At 36.6% G+C, this 25,920-nt stretch overlaps 1 protein-coding gene and 1 pseudogene across 2 annotated transcripts in view; both read right to left on the bottom strand.

Moving 5' to 3' along the window:
- ZC3H6 (zinc finger CCCH-type containing 6) overlaps positions 1-25,920 on the bottom strand; it is a 69,724-nt gene that overhangs the window by 40,006 nt on the left and 3,798 nt on the right. For both annotated transcript variants that reach the window (XM_003984258.6, XM_019827582.3), the window contains exon 2: positions 4,946-5,126. In XM_003984258.6, coding sequence (XP_003984307.2) covers positions 4,946-5,126 — 181 coding nt within the window. The remainder of the gene's footprint in view (positions 1-4,945; positions 5,127-25,920) is intronic.
- LOC111559989 lies at positions 17,398-17,515 on the bottom strand (annotated as a pseudogene).

Raw genomic sequence — 25,920 nt, forward strand, 5'->3', positions numbered from 1 at the left:
GTATCTAAAAGGCAGGAGGGATTTTGCAACCAGACAGTGGATGGATATTGGAACGACTTTAAGGAGAGCCTTAGTGAAAGTCTAAATTGACTTGAATGAGCGGTGCCTGGCTGGCTCAGTTGGAGTAGGCAACTCTTGACCTCTGTGTCATGAGTTTGAGCCCCACGTAGGGGATAGAGATTACAAAATAATAATAATGATAATGATAACAATAACAATACATAAACTGCCTTGAATGACTGTTAGCAAAATTTTGGACTTTGAGGCAACTTAAAGGCAAGTGAGAGATAGCTTATTAAAACTGGAAGAAGGGACATTCTTGTTATGCAGTGGCAGAAAGTTGAACAACACAGCTGCATTCAATAACATGCAAAGTAGAAAATGTTATCTAATGAACTAAGTGATCTGGTTATGATTTTTGAGCACAATGTTGAGGGGTTCCTGGGTAGTTCAGTTGGGTAAGAGTCCAACTCTTTTTGGGTCAGGTCATGATCTCACAGCTTGTGAGATGGAGCTCTGCGCTGGCAGTGCAGAGCCTGCTTGGGATTCTGTCTCTTCTTTCTCTCCCTCTCTCTGCCCCCTAACTCGTCCTTGCTCTTTCTCACAAAATAAACTTTTTAAAAAAAGTTTATTTTTTGAAATAAAAACGATTTTAAAGCAAAATATTGAAAGTAACTATCTGTCAAAGAAAATAGATAAATGAAAGGCTGTTAAAAAGGAGATGAAACTTGTTAGTTTTTTTATTTTTTTTTTTTTATTTTTTATTTTTTCAACGTTTATTTATTTTTGGGACAGAGAGAGACAGAGCATGAACGGGGGAGGGGCAGAGAGAGAGGGAGACACAGAATCGGAAACAGGCTCCAGGCTCCGAGCCATCAGCCCAGAGCCCGACGCGGGGCTCGAACTCACGGACCGCGAGATCGTGACCTGGCTGAAGTCGGACGCTTAACCGACTGCGCCACCCAGGCGCCCCGAAACTTGTTAGTTTTGAAAGTTCTTAGCTTCAACAGAGTGAGTTTTAGTTTTGCTTTTCCCTTTTTTCTTTTCATTCTCTTTTTTCTTAGGAAGGCTCTATGCACAATGTGAGGCTTGAACTCAGATTCTGAGATCAAGAGTTGCATGCTCCACGACTGAGCCAGCCAGGCAATCCCCCCTTTTTTCTAGATTAGTCTGGCCGAAGATTTATACATATATTGTTGATCTTTTTTTCGTAACTACTGACTTTTCATTCTAATTCATTAAGTTCTGCTTGTAACTTTATCAAAAGTCCTTCTTTTTGTTTCTTTTGTTTTGATTTGCCACTTTTCTAGCCTTTAATACTATAATACTATAATTTTCTCCTGATAACTGCTTTAGACATATTCCACTAGTACTTACATATCAAGAGTTCTCATTATTTTCATGAAATTCCGCAGTTTTAATCTGTTTTCCCTATATTCCACAAGCTATTTATAGTAGGTATTTGAATTATAAAGTAAAAAGGCATTTGTTTTGACTTTATTAGTAATGTCTAGTTTTATTGTATTGTGGTTTGATGTTGCTCTTTGTAACATTTCCACTCTATCAAAGTAATTGGAGCTTATAAGGCATACTATGTGGCCATATAATGAGAGAATGATGTGTTCTCAGGATTCAGAGCTTACAACTTATTTATAATCTCTCTTTAACATCCTTACCACCTTTTCACCCACTTGATTGATCTAAGAAAAGCATATTGGTGTATCTCCTGTTATTACTATATTCCTATTTCTTCTTGTAGCTCCCATAGTTCCTGCTTTTCAGAAGTTGCTTTTTGGGGGGATATAAAATATTAATAACTTATATTTCATTATGAGTTGTAAACTTTAACATCATAAAATGTTCTTCTTTGTTTCTTTCAATTCTTTTTGACCTAAATTTGACTATCTCAGATATCAACATTATGACTTCTGCCTTCTCTTTCTTTGCATTTGCCTCGCATGTCTTTACCCATTTTTAAAATCTTTTTCTTGTACACAGAGTTGGATTTTGCATTGTTGGGGTATTTAGAAAAGTTTATATTTTTGTCTCAATTATTTTTTTCATACAGCCTTTTCCCAATAACCTTACTTCCTGTCCCTTTGCATACTGTTTCTTTTTTTTTTTTTTTAAGTTTATTTATTTATTGAGAGAGAGCGAGCACACACGCAGGGGAGGGGCAGAGAGAAGGACAGGCAGAATCCCAAGCAGACTCTGTGCCATCAGACCAGAACTCAGGAACTGTGAGATCATGACCTAAGCCGAGATGAAGAGCTGGATGCTTAACCAACTGTGCCACCCAGGTGCACATACTGTTTCTTTACCAACAGGACCAATACTGAAGTTTGGCAGTAACCTCTTCTCCTTTCTTTTATTCCCAGGATAATAATTTGAAGCAACATCCTTTTTCTCTCTGTTAATAACTATAAGGCAATCAGTAACCTTATTCTTCTTGCCATATACTCTTCTGCTTTTCCTGATATTTTTTTATAGTTGTAATGTACAGATACATAATATACTGCTCTTATGTCCATCATTTAGTCTTAATTTTATAAGGAAATATATGCATGTATATAGATCCCTCTCTTTCAACTAGTCATTTTGGTTATCTAAACTTGCTCTCTAGTAGAGTCTGTAGGAAGGCTCATGATAACAATACTTCCTAAGTTCTACCATATATAGTTCTTCTGAGGACTATATATCTGAAGGTCAGTATTTAGCTGGATATAAAATTCTTGAAACCAATTCTTATTTAAATATGGCATTCCATCATCTTTTGGCATAAAATACTGGTATCAAAAATTTCTATATAAATCTGATTTTCTTAGGGGCACCTGGGTGGCTCAGTCAGTTGAGCATGTGACTCTTGATTTCAGCTCAGGTCATGATCCCAGGGTCGTGGTATCAAGTCCCACATCGGGCTCCTCGCTGAGCATGGAGCCTGCTTAAGATTCTCTCCCTCTCCCTCTCTCTCTCTCTCTCTCTCTCTCTCTCTCTCTCTCTCTCTCTGTCCCCTCAACTGCTTGAGCTTTCTCTCTCTAAAATAAATAATTTTTTTAAATCTGATTTTCTTTTCCTAATAAGGGACTTGGTCTTTTTTGCCTAGATGACCAAAGGATGTGTCCTCCAAATTGTATTTATGCTGTTTGATCATAGCTTTATATTGCTTTCTTAATTTTTTTATCATTTTGTAAATTAGGTTAAATATTTTATATGTTTTGTGGGAATTCTTTCTCTTTTGGAAGAATATTCTGTCCATTATTCACCCTTTTTTTTTAAATAGTTACATGGAATGTGATCATGGCTTTATCTTGTTCTCTAGGGTTATTTGTTCTGTTGTTTGCATGAAGTATTAATAAATATGGCTATGTATCCCCTGAGATATGCCTCCCTTGCTTCTTTCCCTCATTTTTTTAAATCTATTTCTTTCCTTGCCTGGTCCTAATATACTTGTCCTCTTAATTTAGATTCTACTGCTAGCAGTTATGTTCTCAGTATAGGATTCTGTCCGAGAGAGGGATTTGGTTGATCAGTAATAGGAGTTCATCAGGCCCAGACCATTCAAGCATCATTGAAATTCATGTGATCACCTTACACTCACATGTGAATTGGAACTAGTAAAGCCCCCTCTCACTTTCTGCTGCTGTTCTCAGTTTGGCCTACGGACTTTTCATGTTGAGTGGCAAGGGGATCCCTCCATTTGAGATAAGATGGCAATTAGTTTTCTAGAGGTCGCATTACCTTCCCTCTGCTTCAGTATGCAGAGTTGCTGATTTAATATACTGGTCTTGTTGCTGTCTGTAGTTTGGCCTTAACCATTTGTATTTTTAAGGTTTGTAGGGTAACTTGTTTCTTTCATTTTTTTAAATGTTTATTTATTTATTTTGAGAGAGAAAGAGAGAGAGCAAGATCGCACTTGCGAGCAGGGGAGGGGCAGAGAGAGACAGAGATAGAGAGAGACAGAGACAGAGACAGAGAGAGAGACAGAGAGAATCCCAATCAGGCTCCACACTACCAGCACAGAGCCCAGTGCAGGGCTTGATCTCACAAGCCATGATAATGACCTGAGCCAAAATCAAGAGTTGGATGTTTAACCGACTGAGCCACCCAGGTGCCCCAGATTTTGCTATCGTTATTGCTCTGTTTTATGGGGGGAATTTCAAAAGCTACCCCACTACAGCTGCCAACTTTTCCCTGAGTTCTCATCAGCATAGATATCCTTTCCTTCCTATCCCAAACTACATTATTTTCTATCCAGTACCCTACTCTTTTTTCTTGATCATATTTTCACTTGTTTATTGCCTTCTCCTTCCACTTTTAATGTAATCTGTTAGAGACTGTTTCACTCATTACTGTAACTCTAACACAGAGCACAGAGATTTCCATAGCAAGCACACAATAATACATATGAATGAATAAATAAATGGATGGCAATGCCAATGCTGCTAATTTAGATCTGTAGAGAATAAAACTTTCTTAACCTTTTATCATCAATTAAAAAGATTTATTTTAACTTGCATTAAAAGTTACCTTGATTAATTTTTAAATCTTTGAGATAATTCATATAATCTTTGTGTTTAGAAAATGTATTACTCACATAAATAAAAGTATCTAATCAATAAGTTTTATAATAAAATAAGCAATGATTGGGGCACCTGGGTGGCTCAGTCGGTTAAGCATCCGACTTTGGCTCAGGTCATGATCTCATGGTTGGTGGGTTCAAGCCCCACGTCGGGCTCTGTGCTGACAGCTCAGAGCCTGGAGCCTGCTTCAAATTCTGTGTCTCCCTCTCTCTCTGCCCCTCCCCCACTCATGCTCTCTCTCAAAAATAAACATCAAAAAAAATTTTTTTAATAAAAAAATAAGCAATGATTTATACTTTCTAATTTTCAGTATTTTATATTTCATAAAAATTTACTAAAAGAATTAAAAGTAGATTTCAACTAACCTTATGTTTTTCACGTTTTCTCCTTTTGGATTTTTTCTTCTCTCTTTCTTTCTTGTGTTTTTTCCTTGATTTTCTATAGGCTTTCTCATTTTTCTGCTTTTCATCCTCTTTTGCTTCCTGTTCTTGTGTTTCTTCAAATCCTGCATCATCTATTTCACCATCTTCTAATTCACCATCTTCTCTGTAGAAGACAATTAAATTTTTATTTTTAAATGTCAATTTGAAAATGAATCTTCAACACTTCCAAAAGAAAAATAAGCACATCCAGTAATTTGAGTTATATTAGACCATGGGTGGCAAATTTTTTCTGTAAGGCCTGCAGGCCACATATGGTTTCTGTTGTGAATTCTCCCTTTCTTTTGGAACAACCTTCCAAAAATCTAAGAACCAGTTTCAGCAACAAATATTTGCCAACCTGTGATTTGGATTAAGATCACTGACTTTCACCAAATGAATGAATAAATGCATGAATGCGGTGCTGGTAGTTACCATCTACTAAACCAAAGGTTAAACTAAAATACTTTCGGAAGTAAACATTCTTACTACAGGAAGGAATTTTTAACTTAGTGGTGTGTAAACAACTATAAATAGTTTTAAAATGAAAGCAATCTATATTAATTTTCACCATCAAAGTAAACTTCAATAAGAAACAGATTTCAATAGGTAGATAAATAGCAAAACCTGAGCCACAGAAGAATCATAAATTAAATCTGAATCTGTAAAAAAATATTTGTAGTAAAACCATAAATTGAATTCTACTTTCCAAATACCAGTATCTTTGCTATCATGGAAACTGAACTAAAACAAACTTTTATATTGTTTATGACATTTTTATAGTTATACAAGCCAAAAATATTCAGTATCTTTAAAGGCAAATTAAACAATGATCCTCATAAGAAGATAAATATATAAAATAAGTTTAGGGGTGCCTGGGTGACTCAGTCAGTTGAGCATCTTGACTCTTGATTTCGGCTCAGGTTGTGATCTCATGGTTCATGGGACTGAGCCCCATGTCTGGCTCCTTGTTGACGGGAGTGGAGCCTGCTTGGAATTCCCTCTCTCCCTCTTTCTCTGCCCCTTCTCCATGAGTATGTGCAAGCTCTCTCTTTCTCTCTCAAATAAACTTAAAAAAATAAGTTTAACATTTAATCATGCTTCCATACAGTTTGAAAAAATGCAAACTGCTATAAATAGTACATGGTGGTGCAGAAAGACAAAGGTCTGTATAACGGAAGCAAATGAGAAGCAACTAACTATGGTGTACGCATTGTAAATATACTTTAAAGTTACTAGGGATATGTGATTTCTAAAATGCAAAACTGACCATGTACTATCCTGCTCGAAATCTTCAATGATGATATGATGTCTCAAATGTGCTTCAGAACTATTCACTGGGGGAGGGGAAAAGTGGTATCAACCAGATTCGTCATGAGTTGGTAATTGCTCAAATTGTGGGATGTGTAGGATTCGTTTTACTATTCTCTTTGTATGTGTTTGAAGTTTTCCATAATAAAAAAAGACAGTACCAATGATTCCCTTCTGACCTAAGAATGATGTCAAAACCTGATATTGCCAAAAACCCCTTTATAATTGAGTCCCTGCTTACCCAACTACTTTCAATTTCTTGTGTCTCTAAGCTTTAAACATTGCCTTAAAAGCTCAACGCCAACTCCCGCCCCTACACCTGGCTAAGTCCAGTTCATTCTATAGGACCCAGTTCAGATGTCATTTTCTCTGAGATGCTTCCACTCACTACCCAGGTTTAGGTGAGATGCTTCACCCTAAGTACTCCCCTAATAATTCTCATTTCTTTATCTCTGTGCTTTATACATTATGTTCAAATGACCTGAACATATTGGTTGGGGAAAGTAAACTATGACCGTGTCTTTCATAGCTGTATCTCTAACACATAGCATGGTTCCCTGCTGTTCACTGAAGGAATGAATGTATAATATCCATAACCCTTGCATTACAGAACAGGCACATGATACCACTCAAAATTGGCTATGAATTCAATGTTATTTTTCCCCAGTTTCTATTATAAAATCAAAAAGGTATATATCCATTTAGGCAGACTTGAAATTTTCTTGTGAGGCAGGCTTGGCATTCTATTTTAACAAAAAAAGTTCTAAACTTTTATAACACCATAAAACCTTAAGGCCCAAGAAAAATGAGTGCATATATTGACGAAAAGATAAGCACAGAATGTTCTGTTCTTAGCAGCCTTAATCACAATAGTAAAAAACTGTCAAAAAATTGTAAAAAAAAAAAAAAAACAAAAAAAACCCAACAGTAAATGGATAAATACACCGTGCTTTATTTATATAATGTAATACTATAAAGCAAAACAAATTCACCACTGCTATACACAATATGGATGAATCTTATAGACACAATTATGAGTAAAAGAAGCCAGATACAAGACAGTACTGTTTGATTCCATTTATATACATATTTCAAGAAAAGGCAAAACTAACCTATGGTGACAGAAGCCAAAATTATGATTACCTCTTGGAGGGTTGTAACTACCAAAAAAAAAAAGAGGGTACTAAAGAACCTTCTGGGGCGTTGAAATATTCGGTATACTGATCTGTGTGGTGATCAATGTGTAAGTCATCAAGGTGTACATTTAAAAATTGAATACTGCCTATATTTATACCATAATCAAATTTGAACAGCACCTAGAAAATCTATGGGCATTCATCCTTTCTTTTACCATCCTTCTCCTCCAAATTGAGCCCCTTAAAGCATAAATCATTTTGTATCTTAAAATCACTAATTCATGCTTAACATTTTGACTAGAGCTATTTAAGTACCTCAGTATTCAAGCTAAAAATGCTGCATACGAATTTATGATCTACTTTACATAAATTCTTTAACTGTGAAATATGGGGCATTTATATCTATCATTAGACAAAAAACACTGAAAGGTATTTTATTTTTCTTTCTTCTCCTTAGCCAGCATTCACACAATAACAAATTTAAACTTGTGAATTCCTGTATGCTTCCAAAAAATAGGATAGAAAAAGGACATAAAGAACACTGATCCCCACATCTATGACCTGTTTACAAATGTTTTACAAAAATAAGCTTTGGACACAATGGAAAGCATGTGTGGTGTAATGGGAAGAGGTAACTTCATGGGAAGACAGCCGGATTCTAATTCCAGTTCTGTCACCAAAACAAAACAAAGCTTTCTTGATTGAGCACTTACTAATGTATCAGATACTAATCTAGTTTTGTGAATCAAAAATGGAAGAGATAGTAGATATAGTTAAGAGTGCTTGGCATTCTCTAGATCTTGAATTAGCTCAACGACATTATGAAAGCTGTTTTATTTACTAAACCGAAGATACTTTTCAAAAATTAATAACTCAAAAAGAGAAACTCCTACCTAGGTCAATTCTATAATGGATGACTTTTTATTAATGTAAAATAATAGAGTGGTTATGTCCTTTTTAGGAAGAGACATGTTCATGTTTATGGATATGTAAATAATTGTTCAGTTAACAAACAAAATTATTTTTAAACGAATTTATCTCTTAGGCAAATCCACAGAGACAGAAAGTAGATTAGGGATTGCCAGGTAGTTTGGAGGAAGGAATGAGGAGTGATTGTCAGTGGTCATGGGGTTTTTCTTTTCGGAGTGATGAAAATGTTCCAGAAATTTTTTTTTAAGTTCTAAAATTAGATAGTCGTATGACTGCACAACTCTGAATATCCTAAAAACCAGTGAATCATATACTTTAAAAAGGTGAATTTGATCTCAATAAAGCTATTATTTTAAAAACAAGTTTTAAAATATTTTCTCTCTAGATTTAACTACCTAGATTGCAGACAACTAGAGAAAATCATAATACACTGGTATAAATTTAAAACCCTGAAATTGGTCAATGCCAATGATATGTTCTTATTCTGAGGTAAATTATTCACTAAATCCTTATAAATCGATTTGCTTCATAAAGGATTCTACTTTTCTCCTTTCTGATACTGTTGCTATTAAAACAACTTAATCTGAACCAGTCTTACCTCCACAGGTAGTTTCTGCTTTTTCTTTATGCTTGCCTAAAGGCTCCTGTTACAAGCTACAGATCAGAAACTGAGTCTTCTGGAAGAAACACAAAAGCCTCAATAAAAGACTATACACGTACTCCTGATGGATGATATTAAAAGATATTACTCATAAATACAAGCTTCCTGACATAAGCTGATATCATCACCAGAAAAAAGGTATTTCTCAGAAGGTACCAAGTGACTGTCAGGATGTCCAGGATGTCTTTACATTCCAGAAGCAGATGACTTTATAGAAGTAGGCTGCTTATCCCAAGACCAATAGAACATAAATTTCCAACCTACTTGAAACTATTGCTTGTAATACTTCTTTTTGTGCTTTTGTTCTAATTCACCTTGTCATTTCTCCTTCACCAAGGATAATGTAGAAGAACTGCTCTGTACTCATACCCTGGCAACCTTACATGTCTCCACATAGGCAGGCTTAACCACAGGCTGACCTAAGCTCTGGCAGAATGCCTCATGATACTCCAGACTATGGAAATATATGCAGTCGTGGCAGGTGCTGCTACAAAGCTCTCTCACCCACTGCCCTAAACTCTTCTGTCTGGCCACTGTTCCTCAGACACAGGGTATCCGACCACTCATGTTGCCTGTGATTATCTGGTTTCAGTGTTACCCAGTGAGACAATGGACAAGAGAAGCTGACACCATGGTGATCTGTTGTCTATGTAAGTAATAAACTGAATTTTACTGGCTGAATTTGTCAGCGTGATTAACAGAAAACTTGCTTGGCTATAGGCTTGCCCATGCCTACTCTGATCTTTTCCCTCAACTATATAGCTTACATATGATCCTCTTGACAAAGCCTTGACCTAACTCCCTACCTTATACTTCCCAAACTAGATATTTCTTTTCAAGGAAAATACTGTCTGGTCATACCAGGGCCACGGAAGAGTTACCTCACCTGAGTTTTTACGATTTTATGGTTATCCCCAAACTGGACCTTGAACATTTATATCCTAGATGACTCATCTTAATTGTTTCAGAAAAAAAGTTTCTCTTTACAAACTACCGTGGTAAAATCTGATGGATATCAGGGGCGCCTGGGTGGCGCAGTCGGTTAAGCGTCCGACTTCAGCCAGGTCACGATCTCGCGGTCCGTGGGTTCGAGCCCCGCATCAGGCTCTGGGCTGATGGCTCAGAGCCTGGAGCCTGTTTCCGATTCTGTGTCTCCCTCTCTCTCTGCCCCTCCCCCGTTCATGCTCTGTCTCTCTCTGTCCCAAAAATAAATAAAAGTTGAAAAAAAAAATTTTTTAAAAAATCTGATGGATATCTACAACATTTGAAGTGTTTTTATCTTTATTCTCTAACAGGTTCTTACAGCCTGTGGAATGTATTTGGTTTGCAGAAACTCAGCTTATCCCTTTTTGACTGTCGATAGCCATGGCAAGTTTCATTACTTGACCAACCTTAGAATTTGTCAAAGCCTCAACTCAAATACAAATTCCTTCAAGAATGAGATTTTGCACAAATTTATGGGCAAAATTTTAAATTCTAATTAGCCTAAGATCCTGCATAGTCTTATGACAATCCTTCCAAATTCTGCTTAACTCTATGTAAGTTATCTCTATCCCAGAGACAACTAAGAATCCCTTTCTTACTCACTTTTGAGCAATTCTTCTTATGGTTTTACATATGTGACCCTTTTAATCTTTATTTTCTGAATCAACAACATCCTTATTCATATTTGCCTCATCAAAATCTAACTTATATATACAGATAACTATATAAAAATATAATAATTAGACGATTTCAGATATTTCCTTCCCATCTCCTTCAAAAGACTATGCTTCTGTGGGAGTGTCTGAAAGAACAATGATTTATCTGGAGGAAAAAAAAAACCAGACACTCCCTTTATGCTAGAATCATTCGGGCTCTATTTTCAACTACAGAGGTCACGTAACTTGAAAATGTTATCAAAAATTTGTGACTAACATTGACTATAAAGATAAATAATACTGCAAAGCCCCAGAATTACAACAAACTAAAGTCATTGATCTAAGTGGTCGTGGATAACAGCATAGTCCTAAATTTCTTGCTGGTAAGCTAAGAAAAAAATATGAATTACTGCTAATGTTTCCTGCTGCCCACGGAGTAGTATCACAGGGAAAGTTGACCTATCTATATTCAAATAAAAGATAAGACAACCTGATTATCAAAAGTAGACTCAGAAGTCTGAATTTTAAGATCTGATCTCCTAATCAAAGTGAGAGAATCTCTGGTCACTCTAAAGTAATTTCCAGTCACTTCTTATAATAGTCATGGCTATTCTTACTTGTCTGACAGTCTTCTAATTCCAATGCTTGGTCTCCAGAGTCATACATGCTTCTGCACAGCTGTTATTTCATCAGATGGTACAAAAACTCATTTTGCAACAGAAGGAAAACAAAAGGACTCTGATATTCAGTCAGGCTAAATACCAAAGCCTTTGATCACAATTCCTCCAAAGATCATAACCCATACAGCAGTGAATATGTAGCATACTGTTCTATACTGATAGGACTAAAGCAGTACTGCTAAGATAAAACTCCACCAAATTCCTAGCAGGTGCATACAAAAGTGCTGACTCTGTATCTCTGAGCCTAACAGATACTCTCATATCCCACCTCATACCTCTTTATAAAGAAATCTCTATACTTTTGTGACAGCAGAACAAAATCAAAAGGAAGAATTTCTAGTTCCTAAATGACCCAATCAGAACATAAAACCTAGAATTCCTCCTAATATATAATAACCTTTTTTACTTTTCCCCTCTTTTTCACTTTCAGCATGGAGAGACAGGGTGAACTCATTTCTCACCCAGCAAGCAGATTCATAGCTTAAAAAAAAACCTCAGGTGAACTGTATTATTCCTTGAAAGCTATTTAAAGAAACTTTTATTGATCAAAATATAAAATATGTTAAAATTCCAAAGATTAAGATGAAGCTAAGACTAAGATTAGTTTACACAGGGGTATGCCAGAAATCTGACTCATTTTTAGATGTGAGCTGCAAATTTGGCTCTGACCTTCAGGAAACAAGGATTAAGTACAAGAAAATGGTGCATCTTTTTAAAAAAATTTTTTAAGTGTTTTATTTTTTTTACTTTTGAGAGACAGAGAGAGCAGGGGAGGGGCAGAGAGAGAGGGAGACAGAGGATCTGAAGCGGGCTCTGCGGCTGACAGCAAAGAGCCCAATCCAGGGCTCAAACTCACGAACCTTTGATGATATGACGTGAGCTGCGCTTAACCGAATAAGCCACCCAGGTGCCCCAAGACAACAGTGCTTCTAAGACAAATATAAACCAGTTGCTTAAGAGAGGCATCTTTTTTTCTAGGAGTGAAACCAGAAAAATTTCTCCCCTGAGTGCTCATGAAGACATTATTAGCTGGTACAATGGTCAGTACTTCACACAATGGACACTACCTTCAGTGCAATAGTTTATCACCTACAGCATGCCCCAATTTGAACCAAGGGTTTGCAGTCAAAATCCAATTGCAAAAAAGCAATTATATGAGGAAACAAAGTAATATTGTTCAAGTATGCAATTGTCTCATGTTCCTATTTTTTAAAAGATTTTATTTTATTTTTTAAGTAATCTCTGTAGCCAACATGGTGCTTGAACTCACAACCCAAGAGTCGCTTGCTCTACTGACTGAGCCGGCCAGGTACCCAACCCCTCTGAGATTCTGATTTAATCCAAGGATGAAATTCACAACATCTAGAGCAGGGATTCTCACAAACTTTATGTATATAAGAATTTTTAGTCCTCCCAACAGAAAGGGGGGGGGGGCATTTGTTCATTTAACATGTATTTATTCACCACCTTCTCAGTGGGGATACAATGATAAACCAGAAAGAGACATGGTTTCTTCTCTCAAGAAGTATTTAATCTAGTGATGGGGGAGATAGACATCAACGAAAGAATCACAAATATATATAAAATAACAACCATACAAGTAAATGGAGGAGGTAAATAGTGCTATGAGAGCACAGAATAGGAGAAAGTCATCTGTCAGGGAAGTCTGAAAGGCTTTCCCTGAGGAAGTCATGAATGAATGGAGGTGATGAGTTAGCCTAAGAGATAAAGGGTTGGGGAAGGACCTCTGGTAGACAGAGATAATAAGCAAAATTTCTGTGTAGAACTGAGACAGAAACTGAGACAATGCCAATGTCACTGGATAATAAAGAAAAAAGGAAAGTTGGTTCAAAATTAGGCTGGTTGCTTCTAGATCATGCAGAGCTTTGATCATATTTGGAGTTTATTCTAATATAAATGAGAAAGCACTGAAGTGTTTCCAGGAAAGAAGGTGATATAATTAGACCTTCATTCTGAAAGATAGCTTTGGGAGTAAAAAACAGATCTAAAGGGGAAATAAAACAGTTGCAGGAAAACAGGATGTCACTGCAAAAATCAAGCAAGATTCCAAAAGAAGAATGGAATATATTTGGAGAATCTGATAACTTGACACTCTCCACCCAAATACATACATTTTACCACAGATGGGGATGTTTATTCTCTAACAGTTCTGAGGCAGAAAAAATGAGCTGAAAATTAGTAATACTGAGAAATTAATAAACTATTATCCTTCAGGCAATCCTCCATTAATATTACAAACATTCCCATAATTTGTATATTTAAATGTCACCTCATTATTCCTGAGGTCATTCCTTTGAATGGGGTGAAGATTTTCCTTAAAAGTAGTAAGGATGTGAATGAATAATGTGTTAATCTTCTATATCACAGGAAGTCATAATCCCCATCATTTCAGCCTCAAAATTTTCAAAGCAGGCATTATAATGATCTGACTCAGGTAATGAATTTATCAGTAACATATTAATGAAACGTGAATTCAAGCAATGTAACTTCCTGATAAACCTCCCAGTATAAATTTGGTGCAGAGTATACCATTAAGTTGTTAATTAAAAGACCTGAACGAAGAAAAGGAGTCCTTAGAAGATCTATGCTTTTATTTAAACACATTTTTCAGGGGGCACCTGGGTGGCTCAGTTGGTTGAGTGACCAACTTCGGCTCAGGTCATGATCTCACAGTTTGAGTTTGAGCCCCCGCATCGGGCTCTGTGCTGACAGCTGACAGCTCGGAGCCTGGAGCCTGCTTCAGATTCTGTGTCTACCCCCCTCTCTGCCCCTCCCCTGCTCATGCTCTGTCTCTCTCTCTCTCTCAGTAATAAATAAACGTTAAAAAAAATAAAAAAATAAAATAAACACAGTTTTCAGGAAATGAAAAGGTTAAAAACAAATGAACTATACATTCAACTCAAGAATTCAGAAATGGGCAAACCCAAAAGAAGAATGAAAATAATAAATATAAGGACAGAAATCAAAAAATACAGAACAAAAACAATAGAGAACATAAATAAAACTAATGGCTATCCTTTAAAGAGAGCATTAACATTCACCATTCACTGTAGTGCCAGCTTGTCTCAGTAGTCCTGCAATTAATCTCTCAAATCTAGATATTAATAAACAGAAAATGCAAATGATTCCATTTTAGCTTTTCCTCTTCTAAGAAAAAGGGTAAGTTAACTTTGTTATTTTTCCCTTAAAGTCCAAAATACTGCTGGAACAGAACCTTTAAAAAACTGGGGGCCATCAGAGGATTATGGATATGTGACTTTAACAAATAATTTAAAAATAGTTTTCAGGGGGTGTCTAGGTGGCTCAGTCACTTAAGCAACCAACTCTTGATGCCAGCTTAGGTTGGGATCTCATGGTCCTGGGATTGAGCCCTGCATAGGGCTCCGTGCTGAGCGTGGAGCCTGCTTGGGATTCTCTCTCTTTCCCTCTCTGCTCCTCCCCTCACCTGTTCACATTTACCCACACACTCTCTCTCAAAATAAATAAACATTAAAAAAATTTTTTTCCAGCAATTTTTAGTCTACCCTTTTTATTATCTAATTCTTTCACTACTTAAGACTATCTTCAATTCCAGCAAATGTGTGTATGACCAAGTAATTCTGAAGTAAAATAACATCTTGAATCAGGTTAGTAAAAAAAAAAAAACAAACTAGTATGATAGTTAACAATTACTGAATAATTACTATGCTGCAGACATTTTTGATCCATTTGCTTCATTTTCATGTTAACTCTGAATTATCCCCAATAAACAGGTGAAGAGAAGGGACAAAGACCTTAACTGATTCTGCTAGTAAATGACAGAGCTAGAGCCCAAATTCAAGACAGTCTGAGTGCCAGACCCATAGTTCTTAACACATTTGGTCACAGGAGGAAACTGCAAATAGCCAAACCACTTAATATCAGCTAATGTAAAGAAGATTATTTAAGAAGCTCACCAACTAGTAGGTAGGCTATGAGGGTGTTTACTACAAACTTCAACATCTTTGCATGTTTGAAACTTTTCACAATAAAATGTTGAGGAAAAGAAACTTCAACATGCGTTTAAGTGGTATTTTAAGAGACGATACAGAGAAACTGTTAAGGTCTAAAAGTTGCATTTCTGACATGCAAAAGTAAATATAACTACTTCAGTTCCACAGAAATTATTTTAATGTTTGTTAAGGAAATGGCAGCCACCAGGCTAGATCAGTTCAACTGATAATATGGGACTTGGAGTTATAAGGTGCTATAGGGTTTTCTTTTTATTAAACAGTATTTTTCTCAGGGGCTCAAAGAAAATTAGTCCAAATTTTGTATTATATATATATTTTAAAAAGAAGTAAAAAGAATCAAATCATGCAGAGCTGGAAAATGGGGTTCCCTGTTCATTTCAGGGTCCCAGACAAGCTGATAAAGTACCGGTGTAGTTTAGCTGGAATGTAAATTGGTGCATCCACTGTGGAAAACAGTATGGAGGATGGTCCCGTAATTCCACTACTGGGTATTTATTCAAAGAAAATAAAAACACTAACTTGAAAATATATAAGCACCCCTATGTTTATTGCGGCATTATTTAAATTCACAAAATATGGAAGCAACCTAAGTGTCCATCAGTAGATGAATGGATAAAGAAGACGTGGAATATTAGCCATAAAAAGAGAATGAGATCTTGACATTTGGGACAACAGGTACAGACAGACATAGAGAATATTATGCTAAATGAAATAAGTCAAAGACAAATACCATAGGATTTCACTTACATGTGGAATCTAAAAAATTAAACAAACATACAAGCAAACAAAAAACAGAAACAGATTCATAAATACACAGAACTGGTGGGTGCTCGAGTAGAGGGGGGTAGGGGAATGAGCAAAATAGTTGAAGGGGACTAAAAGGTATAAACTTCCAGTTATAAAATAAATAACTCAACGGGGGCGCCTGGGTGGCTCAGTCAGTTAAGCGTCCAACTTCGGCTCAGGTCACGATCTCGTGGTTTGTGAGTTTGAGCCGCACATAGGGCTCTGTGCTGACACCTCAGAGCCGGGAGCCTACTTCTGATTCTGTGTCTCCCTCTCTCTCTGCCCCTCTCCCGCTCATGCTCTGTCTCTCTTCTCAAAAATAAATTAAAATGTTAACAAAATTAAAAAAATAAATAAGTTACGGAGATGAAAAGTACAGCATAGGGAATATAGTCAATAATGTTGTGTAATAACATTCTATGGTGACAGATGGTGACATTTATTGTGAGGAGCACAGAGTAATGTACAGAATTGTACATTCTATGTTGTACACCAGAAACTAATACTATATTTTACTGTCAACTGTACTTCAGTAAGAATTTAAAAAAACATGTATTATCCCACTGCTTTCCAGTCTCCAGGGTTTCTGATGAAAAGTACTGTTAAATTTGATTAAAGATCACTTATGGGACTTGGAAAAGAAAAATGGTGTAGTTTAGGCAATAGCTTACTTAAGGTAAAAGCCTCCATGTCAAAGTCAGAAGATGGAAAGAAAAGAAAGGAATGCTGGAAGTAATGGAAATTGCTATGTTATCACTAGGGTTTGCTGTTCAATGAAAACGAAAAGGGGCTAAGCACCAACATCCGGAAAATAGAGTAGAATACTAATGAGATGGTTGGCTGCCAGAATAGCAATTTTCACCTAACATTAAAGAGGACCCACACCCAAATCAAGCAATCAATCAATCAATCAATCAATCAAACAAACAAAACCACCTTATTTAATGAGGACCCAGGATTCTGGCAAAGAGAGATCACCTGAACCTGGAAATTAAAGCAGGAGTGCTAAATAAGAATAACCAAACTTGTGACACGTGAAAACTGGTTACTTAAAAAGGTACTGTAGTAAGGTAGAAGAACAAAAGCTTTAGAGCCAGCAAGATATGGGTTCAAATTCTGCCTCCCAGTCATATACAACCTATATACTAACTTGAACAAATTATTTTACCCCCTAATATTCAGTTTCCTCATCTGCAAATAGGATCAATTAATTTACCATCACAAAGTTGTTTAAGGATTGAGATGAGTAGCCCTCAACTGAAGTTTCCTTTCCTCTTTTGATTTACCTGAAATATATGCCTTTTAAACTGATAAGAACAGATACTACAGTTGATCTTAGCCAAAAGGCCGAGAAGCGATGAAATACATGCCTTTTAATAGAATGGGTATGGTAGATGACAGGCACTTTCATAGAAATTGGGAAAGGATATAAACCCAAGAAGCATGGATTCCAAGGGGGAAATTTCCTTTATTTTTCTTCAGAGAACAACAATGAAAAATTATCTCAAACAAGTAAAAGCAGAAAAGAAGCTGTGGTAGACCAAATATGAAGTCTGTTCTTTAGGGTATTTCTCCTTTATCCTATCATTAAGCAACGCTTGGGTACAGTCTGTATAAAAGCCTCCCATATTTCCAAAGTCTCCTGAACACAACAAGGAAATACAAAATGGAGTATAATACCTAAGGTTCATAGTGATTATGGTGACATTAGATGTTCATGATGATCCAAAGTAACTAAGAAAAGGATAAATCAGTAACTGTCTAGTCAGTATGACAAGAAGGCATGCCATATAAGAGTTCCTTTGAAAATATTTTTAATAAAATTAGTTTCTGATAATCAAATATCTGTTGATGCTAAATTCCCTGCCTCTATCCAATGCCAGATAAAAGAGGTATTATTGTATATTAATCTATGAAATGAAGAAATATAAAAAATATCCTTGAGCTTGTATGTTTGACACCATGAAGGATAACCACATTACTCCTCAAGCATACTTTATGCCATAAGCGAGACAAACTATTAGGGGAATAAAACAAAACTGTGTTAACTTGTCACAAGTTTTTTTGAGACTACATTTTAAAAATTCTTTTTTTTTTTTTAATGTTTTATTTATTCTTGAGAGAGAGCATGAGCGAGAAAGGGGCAGAGTGAGAGAGGGACACAGAATCCGAAGCAGGATCCAGGCTCTGAGCTGTCAGCACAGAGCTCCATGTGGGGCTCGAACTCACAGGTCGTGATATCATAACCTGAGCCAAAGTCAGACGCTCAACCGACTGAGCCATCCAACCGCCCCCAAAATTATTCTTTTTAAAATTTCATTTACTATCTCAGGTATCTCACTAAGCTAAAATTAGTCTCATTCCCTTTCAATTTATCCTTCTGACTTAGGCTCTCCAATATAGACTGGAGAAGCTGGAAACTCAACAGAAACAAATCTCAGCAAATAAAACACTCTTAGAATTTGAAAGCTAGAAAATAATCTAGGTGTCATGTCATCAGAACAAAAGTTGAAAACATCCTGTTGCATGAATCTATAGTGAACTGGGTAAAACTGCCTACAACCCAGTAATATCCAAAAAACCTACTCGGTCTGTAAATCTTAAATATGCCAAATTAACTGATATGAGATTACCTATATGAGGCTCCAGGTTTTGGGGAGGGTGGTAGGAGTAGATTTTTTTTTTTTAAGATATGCCAAAATTAGTCTTTGGCCTAGGTATCCAGCTAAAGCATGTTTCCTCCATTCTGCCTTGGCCTGCTTCAAGCCATTTCTGGATCCCTGGATATGACATGACTGGAAATTACATGATCCTTAGTTACTATTATATCTAATCAGTGCAACAAGGTCATATATATGCAAAAGGCCATGTCATCTGGATTTACTATTGTATCTGAATTTTCATTTTCCAGGTTTAGAAGGTATTACAGGTAGAACTTAAAACAAGAATCTTCTTGTGTGTGTTATATATTGAAATTTTATCAATGAGATGAAGTACAAATGTACATTAATGTAAGAGAAAAATGTGTAATTAATGATTATGAAAACCATTTTATGTACAAAAGAAACTAACAATTTTCTAATAGCCAAGTAGAAAACCTGAGTAATATTATTGATAGGGTAAGTTAGCTATTGATTTTAAGAAGAGTATAACAGAAGTCCCTGGGTGGCTTAGTTGGTTAATCATCAGACTCTTGATCTGGGCTCATGTCATGATCTCACCACAGTTCATGAATTCAAGTCAGGCTGAGGGCTGGCAGTGTGAAGCCTGATTGGGATTCTCTCTCTCTGCCCTCCCCAGCTCACTTGCGCTCTCAAAGTAAATAACTACACTTAAGGGAGAAAAAACAACAACTAGACCACTAAAATTTCTAATAATAATTTGAGGGATAATATTTCAGAATTATTTACATATTCCAGAAATTTAATCTATGGTGGGGATATTAACTTTAGTCTGAGCTTTGGTCAAACATTGGTTTTCATACTTGGGTATCTGGTATTCCAAATATATATATATATTTGCTACAATATATATATATATATACAGCCAAACTATGTAGGTATTTCTTACATAAATGCATTATTCACTTCTATTTTCATTTGCTTACATAAAACATTTTTTAAATAGGCTCCTATGTATCCCAAGGATATAGAAAATAAACCAACCCACAAGCTCCTTTATGGGCCAAAGAACAGACTTCATGAAAAATTCAAAGCCCAGACACAAGAACCAGTGATCTAACATTTTATTGTCAACTGTCAGTCATCAAAGAAAATTCAAGCAAAAGAGGTATTGGCTCTTCTGATCTCTATGCATTTTCTTTTTTTCTTTTAAATTTTATTTATTTTGAGAGAGAGAGAGACAGAGTGTGCATGTGAGTGGGGGAGGGGCAGAGAGAGAGGGGAAGACAGAGAATCCCAAAGCGGGCTCCGGGCTGTCAGTACAGAGCCCGACTTGGGGCTCCATCTCATGAACTGTGGTGAGATCATGGCCTGAGCATAGATCAAGAGTCATATGCTTAACCAACTGAACCACCCTGGCACCCCTCAATGCATTTTCAATAAATTGTCTTAAAAGGTTAAAATGCATATACAATAGAAGAATTCTTGTTTACTGCAGCTAAAAATGTGCACAGTTACTAAGATTGAACTGATTTCATACTCTTTTAAAAATATGTGAGAAAATTAACATTCTTTATACATTCCATTCTTAATGTTTTAGGATTTAGAAAAACTCTTTGTCATAGAAAATGAATTTATAAAGTAGGCTCAAATTGCCATGATCAAGTAATATCTAAAAGAAGAAAAAAACAAAACCCAAGCCCTTTTAAGGATCCAATATCCCAATCCAGCATCAGTAAATGCAGTAAGATTTACCACCATTAAGAGGCAATGGCAGCAAGGCAGAGAGTTCGAAACCGAATGCAGCAAGACATAGACTGGTTCTCGCTCAGCTGCTTCATCACCTTGGACAAGTTATTTACCCTCTTAACCTGTTTCCTAAACTACAAAACGAAGATAATAATATCTGTTCTTTCTATGTGGATCAAATGAATTAAAGCATGTGGATTAGAAATAGCAATATATGTAAAATATTAAGTATCATGAGTTCTAAATCTAGGTTCTTTTTTTCTACCATTTTTTTTTAATGTTTATTCATTTTTGAGAGAGAGAGACAGACACACAGAGCGTGAATGGGGTAGGGGCAGAGAAAGAGGGAGACACACAATCCAAAGCAAGCTCCAGGCTTTGAACCATCAGCACAGAAACTGATGCAGGGCTCGAACCCACGGACTGCAATGCGAGATAATGACCTGAGCCAAAGTCGGATGCTCGGTCAACTGAGCCACCAAGGTGCCCCTTTTCTATCACTTTTATAAATAGACTGTTGTTGATTTTTACATGGTTTTGTCCTTTTAATGATAATTAACTTAGGATTCCCTTTAAACACTTCTTGGGACTTGCTTTGGTTACTTGCCATTCAAAAATGTGGGTATGATTTATGAAAGTTGAAGTAATAAAAAAGTTCACTTGGGGGCTCCTGGGTGGCTCAGCTGGTTGAGTGTTGGACTTCAGCTCAGGTCATGATCTCACAATTCGTGAGTTCAAACCCCGTGTCAGGCTCTGTGCTGACAGGCAGAGCCTGCTTGGATCCCCATCTCTCTCTCTCTCTCTCTCTCTCTCTGCCCCTCTCCAGCTCACACTCACTTGCTCTCTGTCTCAAAAAAAATTACTTTTTAAAAAGTTCATTCAAATTAGTAATGTTAAGCCATGAACTCACATTAAAAAAGTAAAGCAAAAGAAAAATACAAAATCATTTTACAATAGAGAAACGTTGCTCTTTGCCAATAGTAATAATCTGCTAAAACTGCTTTTGCTAAGGTCATCCAGTAACTACTATCTGGGTTGGTACATGGCATCAGCAGTCAAGTAGCATCTCCCAGGAACCAAACACTTCAAAAAAAGATACAAGAAATAGGAATGACCTCAGAAAGTTCAACCATAAAATGAAAAGAAGATGAACCAAAACAGAGATGAAGAAGTCAGACACACAGGACCAAGTAAAAGACGACTAAATTTAAGACATTAACATGCAACGAGAAGAAATGTACCTATCAGAAAGGAGGGCTGTTTAACAATAGAAATGTTGAAAAAGGAAAGGTGAAGAGACAAATATGGCCAGTGCCCATGTAAGCACTGCTCAGGAAAGAGGATATCCTGTAAAGCTGACAGATGCAAGTAACTGCTTGGCAGATATATTATGAACTTTATTAGAGCCTGATGCCATTTAAAATTGCAGTCATTTACAATGAACTCCTTCATTCTAATCCCATACTCCTGTTCATTAAGCAACTTTTGATAATTTGGTTTTCCATATAGTATCTTATATAGAGAGAATACCCTCCCTGGTGAAAACATCTTATCCTCATTTTACATGACTGAATTGGTATTCTGATATACACATACACATTCTCTTGTGATAGAGATGTCTATCCTCAAATAAAAGTGTAAGCTCTACAATCAGATTACTTGAGTTCCCACTGATTTACTCTGTGACCTTGGGAAATTCATCAATCTCTCTTCATTTGTAAAACGAGGGCTGTTATATAGGGTTATTGTGAAGATTAAATGAAGTAATTCATGGAAAGCACTTAAAACAGAACCTGGCATATAGTAAGCACCATAAAAATGTTAGCCACTGTTGGGGCGCATGACTGGCTCAGTTGGTTAAGTGTCCAACTTTGGCTCAAGTGATGATCTCGTGGTTCACAAGCTGGAGTCCCGCATCAGGTTCTGTGCTGACAGCTCAGAGCCTGAAGCTTGCTTCAGATTCTGTGTCACCCTCTCTCTGTGTCCCTCCCCTGCTTTTGCTCTCTCTCAAAAAGAAATAAACTTAAAAAAAAAAAAAAGTTTTAAAAATGTTAACCACTGTTATTATTTTTTAGCATGAATTAACATCCCCAAGTCTGATCAGCCTTGAGACTGATCAGTTCTGAATCTGAGAGATTCAAGCAAGACCACTGGGGGCATCGATGCACAAAATATATTCTGACAGCCCTAGACTGGCCGGAGACTTGACTTGGTGAATTCAAGGTCACCCATCTCTCTGAGATTTTTTTGGAAGTCAGATCACTTGTCTGTCCAGGTGAACACTTGACTTCATCGCATAACAAAAGGTCACAAACTCAAATGCATAAGTGGTCAGCAAGTCACTTCATAAGCAGACCTTAGGTGCTGAATATGCAAAGAAAGGATCAGTGAAAAGATTGTGAAGGATGAAGACCACAAGTCTAGTGGCATTCAAGCACAAGTATTGTTAAACATCCTGTCAGGCAAACAACAAGATATTTGGTCTGAAGGCCAACTGTTTGCAAGCCCTGCAGTACTGTTTCATTCATGTTTTTAAAAGTCCTAATTTGGGGCGCCTGGGTGGCTCAGTCGGTTAGGCAGCCGACTTCGGCTCAGGTCATGATCTCACGGTCTGTGAGTTCGAGCCCCGTGTCGGGCTCTGTGCTGACAGCTCAGAGCCTGGAGCCTGTTTCAGATTCTGTGTCTCCCTCTCTCTGACCCTCCCCCATTCATGCTCTGTCTCCCTCTGTCTCAAAAATAAATAAACGTTAAAAAAAAAATTAAAAATAAATAAATAAATAAAAGTCCTAATTTACTATATCCTGTGACCAGTTTTCAACCCTTTCCTTTACCTGCTCTGTGATCACCCCTTCCTTGAAACGTTCTCCTCCCTTGGCTTCCAGAAAACCTGTCTTCTTCATGGTCTACTACACATAGCTGGGTGATCTCAGCATCTAGACTAACATCTTTGTTAAAAACTCTCAGATCTTTACCTCCAGTTCTATCAATGCTAAGAAATATCCCATGAATTTTGACTTCTGTCTGCCTTCTTACTGTCAATGCTTTTGATTAGGTCCTCGTTACCCAATTTCTAGATTTTTATAGTGGCTTTGATTCATTCCCTTTTTTCATGCCCCACACCCATCAGCAAATCCTATTGGTTCTATCTTCAAACCATATCCAAAATCCAACCATTTTCACCTCCTTGGCCTAAACCATCATCACTTGTCACTTATATTACTTCAGGCAACTTCCTTTTTACCATTCTTTTACTATAGCATCACCTTGCACCTCCTCTGTTCAAATCCTCCAGTGGCTCCCATACCACTCAGAGTGAAATCCAAGTTCCCTAATATGGCCTTCCAAGGCCCTACACAGTCACCCTTGCCCATCCAACTTCATCTCTTACTTCTCTTCCCCTTGCTCATTCTTTTCTCTAGCCACACTGCCCCCTTTTTTCCTTAATTACACTAGGCTCATTCCTAGTTCTAGGCTTTCTCCACCTTCTGTTCCCTTTATCTAGAATGCTTTTCTCCCAGATGTACTGGGCCTGGATTGCTCATTCTAGGGCTTTGTTCAAATGTTCCTTTTTCAGTTGAATGTTTCCCTAACATACCCTACTTAAGATGGAAATACCCTTCCCACACCCATAGGATAACCCACCTTCCTTTCTATCAGCATTGATCACATTTGTTTTTCATGTTTATCATCTTTTTCTCTAAAGAAAATGTAAGCTCCATTGGGTAAAGGATTTTTTTCTTTATTGCTATCTTTCCCAAGTCCAAAACAATATATACTAAATATTAGCTGCTTAATATTTCATGAAAATCATTGAAAGCTCCCTAACTTATCTTCCTTCTGCTGATATCCCTTTCCATAGTCTGCCTCCTCCTAGCCTCCAGGTATCATGCCAAAAAATGCACCTGAACATTCTCCTGCTTAAAAAACTTGATGAGAGGGGTGCCTGACTGGCTCAGTCAGAAGAACATGTGATTCTTGATCTCGGGGTCTTGAGTTTGAGCCCCACGTTGGGTAAAGAGATTACTTAAATAAACTACAAAAAAAAATCAAAAAATTAAAAACTTTGATGAGATCTTTACATCATTCAGGGTCAGATTCCTAATTCACGGAAGCCTTTTCCTCACTCCCCAAAATATGTTGTACATGCTTCACATACTAACACTTTTATCATCTCTAAACCTACTATGCCATTTTACTTCTTCATGCTTTTCATATATGTGTCTCTGGCCAAATTTTTACTCATCCTCCAGACATGATGTCTCCGTGAATCCCCCATCTATGCCACTGCCACCTTCAAATTATACCTCTATTATATGACTGGTGCTGCAATTATATATTTACCAGTCTGTTTCTTTTACTAGATTATAAGATCCTAGAGAGCAAATTCAGTGAGATTGTATTCAGATTTGTTTCCTCAGTGCTTAACACTATATACTTGGCACAGAATTCTGCTGAATGGAAATTTAATCAATGAAAATTCAAAAGTAAATGAAATGATTTGTTTATGAAGGGCTAAGAAAAGAAAAATGTCTTTCTAAGAGTCAAAGTGGTTTCCAACATCAAACCTGAACATGACGTAGAACTTGAGTTTTTTATATTTGCTAAAGAAAAGCTCACTTTGGTAGTTTTCATAATAGTTAAATGAGTAGATTCAGGAGTAAAAAATAAACTAATGATACAATTTAAGTTTTGCAAGACGAAAAGAGTTCTGATGATTGGTTGTATAACAACGTGTAGGTCCTTAACACTACTGAACTGTACAATTACAAATAGTTAAGATGTAAATTTTACATGTGTATTTTACCACAATTAAAAATAAAATAAGGCTGCCTGGGTGGCTCAATCTGAGCGGCCACCTCTTGGGTTTCAGCTCAGGTCATGATCCCAGGGTCGTCAAATTGAGCCCTCCACGTTTAGCAAGGAGCCTGCTTGAGACTCTCTCTCACCCTCTCTCTCTCTGCCCCTTCCCAACTTGCATGCAAGCTTGCTTTCTCTTTAAAAAGAAAAATATATGTGTGTGGGTGTATACATATATACATATATATAAACATATATATACACATATAAACAAATATATATATATACATATATATGTAAACATATATATATATATATATAAAACATTAATAGCCTAGTGAGGGAAGGCATTTGCTCAATATACATACTAATTTACAAACCAAATATTGTATATAACATCAAGTGAACTCTAATGTGAGATAAGGCATCTGCAATTTTTTAAATTAACATTGACTAAAATGGGAAGAGAGATGAGTATCACCTAATTCAACTACCTTATTTCACAAATAAGATAAACAATCACGAAAAACAAAAAATATTAACCAAGTGAGAGGAAAAATGATGATCAAAACTTAGGTTTTACTGCGAATGCAGGGG

Source organism: Felis catus, chromosome A3 (genome assembly GCF_018350175.1).
Source record: "Felis catus isolate Fca126 chromosome A3, F.catus_Fca126_mat1.0, whole genome shotgun sequence".
Lineage (NCBI taxonomy): Eukaryota > Metazoa > Chordata > Mammalia > Carnivora > Felidae > Felis > Felis catus.